The following is a 10,000-nucleotide window of genomic DNA, read 5'->3' as shown; positions in this document are numbered from 1 at the left end:
TAAACCCTAAACCCTAAACCCTAAACCCTAAACCCTTACTCAGGCTTCTTAAGGAAGAGGTGCCCCTGCCTCCAAACCTCAAAGTGCTGCAGCGCATGCACAGCAGAGGAGGCTGCAGCAGCAAGCAGCAGCAGCAGCAGCAGCAGCAGCAGCAAAACTAAAAACAGCAACACAAAGGCAACAGCAGCAGCAAAATGTGCCACCCGACAGAAGCAGCTGCAGAAAAGCAGCAACAGCGGCAAGAGAAGAAACAGCAGCAGCAGCAGCAAGAAAAGCAGCAGCAGCAGCAGCAAGAAAAACAGCAGCAGCAGCACGCCCACGGCTCTCTGCGTCTCTTCTGTCTCCTCATCTGCTGCTGCTGCAGCAGCAGCAGCAGCAGCAGCAGCCAGGAATCCTCTTTCTCGGCTGCAGCTGTCTGCGGCACTCTCTCTCTTTTCATTTTCCGATTTGCTGCTTGCTTCCTTCTCTCCGAAGCCAGCAGCAGCAGCAGCAGCAGCAGTAGGAGCAGCAGCAGCAGCAGGAGCAGCAGCAGCAGCAGGAGCAGCAGCAAGGACGGGAAGGCCCTCAATGTGCCACAGACGACGCGGCGCCCGTTGCTGCTGCTGCTGCTGCTGTTGGTGCTGCTCTTGCTGGTTTTGCTGATGTTGCTGCTGCTGCTCTTGCTGCTTTTGCTGCTGCTGCTGCTCTTGCTGCTGCTGCTGCTGCTGCTGCTGCTCCTCTTCAGTTTCAGAGTTGAGCATGGCTAGGCTTATGAGGGCCTTTTCAACTGACAGCAAATCTGCTGCTGGTGCTGCAGCAGCAATTGCTGCTGCTAGCTTGGTGACCTCAGGAGAGACCTCGTACTCCTGCTCAGCAGCAGCAGCAGCAGCAGCAGCAGGAGCAGCAGCAGCAGCAGCAGGAGCAGCAGCAGCAGCAGCAGCAGCAGCGAGTTCAGCTTTCGCTGCTTGTCGTGCTGCTGCTGCCGCTGAGAAACTCTTCCGGTGCTTCTCCAAGCGAGTAGCAGCAGCAACAGCAGCAGCAAGGTCTGTTGCTGCTGCTGCTGCTGCTGGGGCTCCCCTTATTAAAAGACGCTGCTGCTGCTGCTGTTGCTGCTGCTGTTGCTGCTGCTGCTGTTGCTGCTGCTGCAGGAACAGGTGAGGCGGCAAATACCCTGGAGCGCCGGGCGCATTGCCCTGAATGCAGCAAACCGCCATCCCCCTTCAGCCCTTAGGGTTTAGGGTTTAGGGTTTAGGGTTTAGGGTTTAGGGTTTAGGGTTTAGAGGCTCACATGAAACTTCGCGCCGCAGCCGCTGCACTCATCTGCTTTCCGCTCCAGAGACACACTGTACAGGGGCCCCCCAAGGGGGGCCCCCGGGGGCCCCTCATGGGGGGCCCCCAGGGGGCCCCCTGGGGGGCCCCCCGGGGGGGCCCCTGGGGGGGCCCCCAGGGGCCCCCCAGGGGGGGCCCCCAGGGGGCCCCCAGGGGGGGCCCCCAGGGGGCCCCCTGAGGGGCCCCCTGGGGGGCCCCGTTGTCGCAAGGCTGCAGTTAGTTTGCTGAGGGCGCGGCGCCTGAGTAGCTGACACAAAACCCTAAACCCTAAACCCTAAACCCTAAACCCTAAACCGTTGGCCCTAGGCGCTGAACAGGAGCTCAATCCTGAGTAGCTGACACAAAACCCTAAACCCTAAACCCTAAACCCTTGGCACTAGGCGCTGAACAGGAGCTCAATTAACTAGATTACACGGAGGGGTCTAGGGTGCAAACCCTAAACCCTAAACCCTAAACCCTAAACCCTAGAGAATGACTTACTGGGCCCTATTTAAGGGTTTTAAACCCTGTTCCTCGTCTAGCTGCTGCAGCTGCTGCAGCAGCTGCTGCTGCTCTGCTGCTGGTTCATCCGGGACCCCCCAAAGGTCGCTGTCTTCACTACCATCGTCAGCAGCAGCAGCAGCAGGTCGTGCTGCTGCTGCTGCTGCTGCTGCTGTTGCTGCTGCAGTGCTTGCAGGGACACGAGGCAGCAGCGCCCCAGGGGGCCCCCGCGGGGCCCCCTGGGGGCCCCCTTGCAGCAAAAAAGGGTACAGAAATGAATCAACAAACCCCAGGGGGCCCCTGGGGGCCCTAGGGGGCCCCCTAAGCTGGAGAGCAGCAACACAGGGGACGCTTTGCTGCTGCAGCTGCAGCTGCAGCAGCAGCAGCAGCGGCAGCAACAGCAGGGCTCGCAGCGGCAGCAACTGCCGCAGCAGCAGCAACGGGCGACTGCCGGCAGCAGCAGCAAGAGCTCCCATGTGTGCTGCAGCCTGGGGGCCCCCAGGGGCCCCCTAAGGCCCGAGACACCAGTAAGGCCTGTTGCAGCAGCAGCAGCAGCAGCAGCAGCAGCAGCAGCAGCAGCAGAAGCAGCTAGAGGAAACTCAGCGTTCTACGTTTTGCTGCTCTTTATAATAGATTTTTATTATCATTTTTAAAAGACCTTTTGCAGAGACTTGCGGCTGGGGCCCCTGGGGCTTGGGGCTGCTGCTCATGCAGCAGCAGCAACAGCAGCAGCGCCAGCAGCAGCAGCAGCAGCAGCAGCAGCCGCTGCAGCAGCAGCAGAGAAATTGAGCAGCAAGACGACGCGGCACCTACTGCTTCGCTCTAAGTTGCTGTTGCGGGTTCTCTCTTGTATGAATTGCCGCTGATGCCGCTGCGTTAGGGTTTAGGGTTTAGGGTTTAGGGTTTAGGGTTTAGGGTTTAGGCCCCACAGCGGACAGCAGCGCATAGCGTTTGGCTGCGGCTCTGTTCGTTTCTTTTATTTCTTTTGAATTTGTTATTTTTAGTGGAAATTTAGCAGCAAAACAGCAGCGCAGCAGCAGCAGCAGCAGCAGCAGCAGCAGCAGCAGCAGCAGCCGGGGATAGGGTGTATGAGCATTTGTTCGTTGCGCTATTTCAAGCCGAGTGCATCGGCAGCAATTAAACTTCTTCATTTTTTATTCTTTTATTCTTTTTATTTATTTATTTGTTATTTGATTCTTCTTTGAAACTCCAAAATGGCGGCGCGGCGAAGGAAGAGGAGTGACAGAGCAGCGGCAGACTCCTCCGAGGAGGAGTTTGCTGCTGCTGCCCAACAGGTAGCAGCAGCAGCAGCAGCGGCAGATCAGCAGCAGCAGCAGCAGCAGCAGTCCCAGCGACAACAAATGCGCGATATGAGAGCAGCAGCAGCAGAGCACCAGCAGCAGCAGCAGCAGCAGCAAAAGCTGCGAAGGCAGCAAGGGAGCGACAGCAGCAGCAGCAGCAGCTGCTGCTGCAGCAGCGGTATGTTAGCTTGATGTGGCTTTGCTGCTGCTGCGTTTGCGCTTGTTGCTGTTGCAGGATAGCAGCAGCAGCAGCAGCAGCAGCAGCGAGGACGAGCTGCCTGCAGCAAAACCTAAAAGCAAATTTGTACCTCTGTCATCCAGCAGCAGCAGCAGCAGCAGCAGCAGCGACAGTGGCAGCGCCGACAGCAGCAGCAGCAGCAGCGAGGAAAGTGATGCTTCTGACGAGGAAGCAGCACCAGCCAAAGTAGCTGCTGCTCCCTCTCCGAAGCCAGCAGCAGCAGCAGCAGCTGCTGCTGCAAAGCCTGCAGCAGCAGCTGCAAAGCCTGCAGCAGCTGCTGCGAAACCTGCTGCAGCAGCAGCAGGAAAAAAAGGAAAGAAATCCCCGCAGGTGAGCAGCACCAGCAGCAGCAGCAGAACTTTTGCAGCAGCAGCTTCAGCTTCACCAGTAGCAGCACCGAGCAGCAGCAGCAGCAGCAGCAGCAGCAGCAGCAGCAGCAGCAGCAGCAGGGTTTATGTACAGGTGGATGAGGATATCGACGAGCTGCTGGCGGAAATTGAGAGTCCCTCACCTCCCAAAGCAGCAGCAAAAGCAGCAGCAAAAGCAGCAGCAGCAAAACCAGCAGCAAAGGCAGCAGCAAAGGCAGCAGCAAAGGCAGCTGCCAAGGGGGCAGCAGCAAAGGGGGCAGCAGCAAAGGCAGCAGCAGCAGCAGATGAAGATGATATAGACAAACTGCTGCAAGACATAGAAGGAACCCCCTCTCCAAAGCCCGCAGCAGCAGCAGCAGCAGCAGCAGCAGAAAGCCCCGCCTCAGGCGCAGCAGCAGAAGATGCAGCAGCAGCAGCAGATGACGCAGCAGCAGCAGCAGCAGCGGGGAGCAGCCAGGCAGCTCAGGGCAAACTCAGCAGAGCAGCGCAGCGGCGACAAAAGAAGAAGCAGCAGCAGCAGCAGCAGCAGCACAAGGACTCTTCATCATCTGAAGGGGAGGTAAGCAACTTTAGTTCTTTTTTGTCTCTAAACTGCAGCAGCAGCAGCAGCAACCGGCACAGCTGCAGCAGCTGTTGCAGCGGGAGCGGCTGCTGCAGCCGCAGCAGGCGTATCCAGCGGCAGCAGCAGCAGCTGCTGCAGCAGCTGCAGCAGCAGCAGCAGCTGCTGCTGCTGCAGCAGCAGCAGCAGCAGCAGCAGCAGTTCGCGTCGCCTGTTGGGTGCAAAGTGTCCCTTCGAGGCAAAAAAGAAAACTGCAAAAAAGAAATCAGAGAGAAGATGCTCGAAGGAGAAGACAAAAGTCTTTTGTCTCCTTCGAGTATAAAGCTCGTGGCACAAATCTGCTGCTGCTGCTGCTGCTGCTGCTGCTGCTGCTGCTGCTGCTGCTGCTGCTCTGTGCGTGGCTGCGGAAGCTGCTGCTGGGAGTAAGGGTTGCAGGTGCTGGTTGCTGCTGCAGCAGCAGCTTAGGGTTTGGGGTGTGTCGGGCTTTGCTGCTGTGTTTGCTTCTTCAGACACGAGCAGCAGCAGCAGCAGCAGCAAAGAAGGGTCCCGTGTCTGCTGCAGTGAGAGCAGCGCAGCAGCGGCTGCTGCTGCTGCAGGAGCAGCAGAAGCGGCAGCAAGAGGAAGAAGAGCGCCAACGCAGAGAAGAGGAAGAGCTGCGCAGAAAGTAAGGCCCCAGGGCCTAGGGTTTAGGGTCTAGGGTTTAGGGTTCAGGGTTTAGGGTTTAGGGTTCACGGTTTAGGCTTTCGGGTTTAGGGTTTAGGGTTTAGGGTTTAGGGTTTAGGGTTTAGGGTTTAGGGTTTAGGGTTTTGTTGAATTGGGGCTGGCGTTCTCGGTTTGCCCCGCTTCAAGGTGCTCTAGGGTTTAGGGTTTAGGGTTTAGGGTTTAGGGTTTAGGGTTTAATTTAGGGTTTAGGGTTTAGGGTTTAGGGTTTAGGGTTTAGGGTTTAGGGTTTAGGGTTTAGGGTTTAGGGCAGTGGTCAGCTTAGGGTTTAGGGTTTAGGGTTTAGGGTTTAGGGTTTAGGGTTTAGGGTTTAGGGTTTGCGGTTTAGGGTTTAGGGTTTAGGGTTTAGGGTTTAGGGTTTAGGGTTTAGGGTTTAGGGTTTAGGGTTTTGTAGGGTTTAGGGTTCAGGGTTTAGGGTTTAGGGTTTAGGGTTTAGGGTTTAGGGTTTAGGGTTTAGGGTTTGGGGTTCTGCTGCAGGGAGGAAGAGGAAGCCAAGAGGAAAGCAGCAGAAAGGGAGTTGAGGGCGAAGGCAAAAGCAGAAAGAAAAAGCAAATTAAAAGCAGAAGGAAAGTTGCTGACAGCAAAAGAGCAGCAGCGGCAGAAGAAGCAGCAGCAGTACCTGCAGCAGCTGCAGCAGCAGGGGCTGGTGCCTGCTGCGTTGTCTCCCGCTGCTGCTGCTGCTGCTGCAGCAGCAGCAGCAGGCACCCCCGAGGCGGTCTCCCCGCCCAGCAGCAGCAGCAGCAGCAAAGCTGCAGCAGACAGAGAACGCAAGAAAAGGGAGCGGGAGCGGCGGCTGCTGCAGCAGCAGCAAAAGGAAGCAGCAGCAGCAGCAGCAGAAGAAGAAAGACTTCGCAAACTCAAGAAGGAACTCGAAATGCTGCAGCAGCAAGAGTCGCCCAGCAGCAACAAAGGAGGAGAGAGTAAGACACTGCTGCAGCAGCTGCTGCTGCTGCTGCACTGCTAGCTGCAGCAGCTGCCGCAGCAGCTGCAGCAACTGCCGCAGCAGCTGCAGCAACTGCCGCAGCTGCTGCAGCAACTGCCACAGCAGCTGCAGCAACTGCCATAGCTGCTGCAGCAACTGCCATAGCAGCTGCAGCAGCAGCTGCAGCAGCAGCTGCAGCAGTTACAGCAACAGTTCTAGCAGCAGCAGCAGCAGCAGCAGCAGCAGCAGGCATGCGTGTGCTGCTCGCAGCTGCTGTTGATGACTGGGAGGCTCTGCTGGACGAAGTGGAATCGCCGAAGACCCCGAGAGCAGCAGCAGCAGCAGCAGGTGCAGCAGCAGGCGCAGCAGCAGCAGCAGCAGCAGCAGCAGCAGGGGAAAAGAAGAAGTCGCAGCACGTGGGAGAGGTTCGCAGAAGAGCAGCAATGGAGCAGGCGCTGCAGCAGGCGAAGGAGGAGCAGGAAGCAGCAGCAGCAGCAAGAGCAGCAGCAGCAGCACAGAAAGCAGCAACGCCGGAAGCAGAACAAGCAGCAGCAGCAGCACCAGCAGCAGAAATTGTTCCCCGCAAGAACATCAAGGAAACAACCTCGCTGCGGTCTCCCATCTGCTGCATCTTGGGACACGTGGACACAGGTGAGCAGTGGTCAGCTTAGGGTTTAGGGTTTAGGGTTTAGGGTTTAGGGTTTAGGGTTTAGGGTTTAGGGTTTGCGGTTTAGGGTTTAGGGTTTAGGGTTTAGGGTTTAGGGTTTAGGGTTTAGGGTTTAGGGTTTAGGGTTTTGTTTTAGGGTTTAGGGTTTAGGGTTTAGGGTTTAGGGTTTAGGGTTTAGGGTTTAGGGTTTAGGGTTTAGGGCAGTGGTCAGCTTAGGGTTTAGGGTTTAGGGTTTAGGGTTTAGGGTTTAGGGTTTAGGGTTTAGGGTTTGCGGTTTAGGGTTTAGGGTTTAGGGTTTAGGGTTTAGGGTTTAGGGTTTAGGGTTTAGGGTTTAGGGTTTTGTGTTTAGGGTTTAGGGTTTAGGGTTTAGGGTTTAGGGTTTAGGGTTTAGGGTTTAGGGTTTAGGGTTTTGGCGGTCTGCGGCGTCTCTCACAAACGACTGTTGCGCCGGTCCTTCGCCTCGAACAGCATCATTTACAAGGTCCTAGGTTCAGGATTAGGGTTTAGGGTTTAGGGTTTAGGGTTTAGGGTTTAGGGTTTAGGGTTTAGGGTTTGCGGGCAGGGAAGACGAAGCTGCTGGACAAGCTGCGGCGGACAAATGTGCAGCTGGGAGAGGCCGGCGGAATTACGCAGCAAATCGGCGCCACTTTTTTCCCCAAGGAGTCTTTGATGGAGCAGTGCAACAAAGTCAGCAGCAGCAGCAGCAGCAGCAGCAGCAGCAGCAGCAGCAGCAGAGGTAGCAGCAGCAGCAGCAGCAGTGTTCGCAGCAGCAGCGGTAGTGGCAGTGTTAGCGAGTGCAGTGGCAGCAGCTGCAGTAGTAGTCACCTGAGCGAGTGCAGCAGCAGCACCGGCGAGTTCACTAGCAGCAGCAGCAGCAGCAGCAGCAGCAGCAGCAGCAGCAGCAGCAGACCTTTGCTGCTGTTTGAGTTCCCGCTGCAGCAGCACGAGCGCCGCAGCGCCACCTGCGCGTTCCGCAGCAGCGGCAGCTCGAGCCCCCAACTAATCTTTACTGCCGCTGCTGCTGCTGCTGCTGCTGCTGCTGCTGCTGCTGCTGCTGCTGTTGCTGCTGCTGCTGTTGCTGCTGCTGCTGCTGCTGGTGTTGGTGTTGGTGCTGCTGGTGTTGCTGCTGGTGTTGCTGCTGGTGTTGGCGTTGCTGCTGGTGTGGCTGATGGCTGGGCTGCTGGTGCTGTTGCTGACGCTGCGGCTGGTAGTTGTTCTGCTGCTGCTGCTGCTGCTGCTGCTGCTGCTGCTGCTGCTGCTGCTGGTGCTGCTGCTGCTGGTGGTTTGGGGTTTCGGGTTTGCGTCCGTGTGACTGCTGCTGCGGGTGTGCCGTGCAGCAGCTTGCTGCTGCAGCGCTGCTTCCCCTCCGCTGCAGCCCCTGCTTCCCGCTGCACCCCCGCTGCTGCTGCTGCTGCTGCTGCTGCTGCTGCTGCTGCTGCTGCTGCAGGGGCTGGAGCCGCAGACACGGGAGTCCTTGTCTTTGCTGCGGCAGCGGAAATGCCCCTTCGTTGTTGCTCTCAACAAAATAGATCGGCTTTATGGCTGGCAAGAAACCCCCTGGGGCGCGGGGGCGCAGCAGCTGCTGCAGCAGCAAACTGCTGCTGTGCAGGACGAGTTCCGCCACCGCTGGAGCGACATCCAGCTCCAGGCACGCAAACCCTAAACCCTAAACCCTAAACCCTAAACCCTAAACCCTAAACCCTCGAGCGCCCGCGACCGCGAGCGCCGGGCGCGCAAACGCTGAACCCTCAACCCTCAAACGCCCACGCGACGTGTAGCGCCGCATGCGCAAACCCTAAACCCTAAACCCTAAACCCTCACAAACCCTAAACCCTAAACCCTCACAAACCCTAAACCCTAAACCCTCACAAACCCTAAACCCTCGAATTCAAAAACCCACTCCCTCCCAGTCCCCAGCAGGCCTCATGGAGTGCCCGCGGTCTGTGCCCTGCTGCTGCTGCTCCGTGACCGCCCCCACTGCTGCTGCTGCTCTGTGGCCCCCCCACCGCCGCCGCTGCCGCTGCTGCTGCTGCTGCTGCTGCTGCTGCTGCTGCTGCTGCTGCAGCTGGCGGAGTTGGGATGTTTATAGCGGTAGGGGTAGGAAAGAGATAAGAGTGAAGGGCGACTACCAGAGTTTACTGCTGCTGCTGCTCCTCTGCTGCTGCTGCTGCTGCTGCTGCCGCTCATCTGCTGCTGCTCCTCTGCTGCTGCTGCTGCTGCTGCTGCTGCTGCTGCTGCTGCTGCTGCAGGGCCTGGAGGACGCGATGGCGGGGACTTCGTTGTATGTGGCGGAGAAGGAAGAAGACATTGCGGAGTTGGAGAACGAAGTGATGCAAGAAGTTTCTTTTGTTTTGAAAAAAGTCGAAAAAACCAATAATGGAGTTTATGTCATGGCTTCCACTTTGGGGGCCCTCGAGGCCCTCCTCGCCTACCTCGAGGAGTGCAAAATTCCCGTCTTCGCCGTCAGCATCGGTCCGCCGCTGCTGCTGCTGCTGCTGCTGCTGCTGCTGCTGCTGCTGCTGCTGCTGTTGCTGCTGCTGCTGGTGATGGGGGTGGTGGTGATGGGGGGAGGTGAGGGGCTTTCTTGGGGTTGCTGCTGTTGGCTTCGCTGCCGGGTTTTGGGGGCGGTGGTGCTGCTAACCTGCTGCTGCTGCTGCTGCTGCTGCTGCTGCTGCTGCACTAAATCGCCCAAACCCTCCCCCCACCCAAAACCCAGAAAACCTTCTCCAGCCCCAAAATTCGCCCTTCAAATGCAGCACCCCCCAAAACGCGCGCATGCATGCATGCATGCATGCACCGCATGCACGCATGCATGCACGCATGCATGCATGCATGCACCGCATGCACGCATGCATGCACGCATGCATGCACGCATGCATGCACGCATGCATGTACGCATGCATGCATGCATGCATGCATGCATGCGTGGGGTGTTTGTTGCTGCAGGGACTGTGCAGAAGAAGGACATAAAGAAGGCGTCGGTGATGCGGGAAAAAGGGTTTGCGGAGTTCGCGGTGGTTTTAGGGTTTGATGTAAAGGTGGATGCAGAAGCAGAAAAAGAAGCCAAAACCCTCGGAGTTAAAATCTTTTCTGCAGAAATCATTTACCACCTTTTCGACCAGTTCACCAGCTACTTCCAACAAGTCAAACAGTCCAAGAAGTGGGCTTAGGGTTTAGGGTTTAGGGTTTAGGGTTTAGGGTTTGGAGCTCGGGGTTCGGGGTGGGGCTTGGGGTTTGGGGGCGCAGGTTTGGGGCTTGGTAGGGTTTAAGGTTTAGGGTTTGGAGTTTGTTAGGGGCTGGGATCTAGGGTTTAGGCTTAAGGGGATAGGCTTTATTAGGCTTTGCGGTCTAGGGTTTAGGGTTATTACAGTTTCGCATTTAGGGTTTAGGGTTTAGGGTTTGCAGGAAAGAGGTGGAGCAGCTCGCCGTCTTTCCCT

At 57.3% G+C, this 10,000-nt stretch overlaps 4 protein-coding genes across 4 annotated transcripts in view; 2 read left to right on the top strand and 2 right to left on the bottom strand.

The window, feature by feature from the left end:
• The window catches only part of ENH_00028980 (hypothetical protein, conserved), a gene marked incomplete at both ends in the record, with an annotated part of 4,765 nt that extends 3,572 nt beyond the window's left edge, over positions 1-1,193 (bottom strand). Inside the window, 2 exons of the mRNA XM_013584822.1 lie at positions 40-86; positions 321-1,193. Of these exons, the coding sequence (XP_013440276.1) occupies positions 40-86; positions 321-1,193 (920 nt within the window). The remainder of the gene's footprint in view (positions 1-39; positions 87-320) is intronic.
• A 1,809-nt stretch (positions 1,194-3,002) lies between these two features.
• ENH_00028970 (hypothetical protein) lies at positions 3,003-7,303 on the top strand (the record flags this gene model as incomplete). The annotated part of the gene is made up of 7 exons (XM_013584821.1): positions 3,003-3,083; positions 3,325-4,254; positions 4,764-4,918; positions 5,452-5,894; positions 5,987-6,547; positions 6,969-7,044; positions 7,126-7,303. 7 exons carry the CDS (start codon positions 3,003-3,005, stop codon positions 7,301-7,303), a joined length of 2,424 nt encoding a protein of 807 aa, XP_013440275.1.
• Positions 7,304-7,569: 266 nt separating this feature from the next.
• On the bottom strand, positions 7,570-8,750 carry ENH_00028960 (hypothetical protein; the record flags this gene model as incomplete). Its single annotated transcript, XM_013584820.1, has 2 exons — positions 7,570-8,222; positions 8,570-8,750. The coding sequence occupies 2 exons, from the start codon at positions 8,748-8,750 to the stop codon at positions 7,570-7,572; spliced, it is 834 nt and encodes a 277-aa protein (XP_013440274.1).
• Positions 8,751-8,827: 77 nt separating this feature from the next.
• On the top strand, positions 8,828-9,733 carry ENH_00028950 (translation initiation factor IF-2, putative; the record flags this gene model as incomplete). The annotated part of the gene is made up of 2 exons (XM_013584819.1): positions 8,828-9,035; positions 9,510-9,733. 2 exons carry the CDS (start codon positions 8,828-8,830, stop codon positions 9,731-9,733), a joined length of 432 nt encoding a protein of 143 aa, XP_013440273.1.
• Positions 9,734-10,000: the final 267 nt, after the last annotated feature.

The sequence above is a fragment of the Eimeria necatrix genome, genomic scaffold, assembly GCF_000499385.1.
Source record: "Eimeria necatrix Houghton genomic scaffold, Enh_scaff211, whole genome shotgun sequence".
Lineage (NCBI taxonomy): Eukaryota > Apicomplexa > Conoidasida > Eucoccidiorida > Eimeriidae > Eimeria > Eimeria necatrix.
The sequence above is the reverse complement of the archived record's forward strand: the minus strand, read 5'-3'. Positions and strand labels throughout refer to the sequence as shown.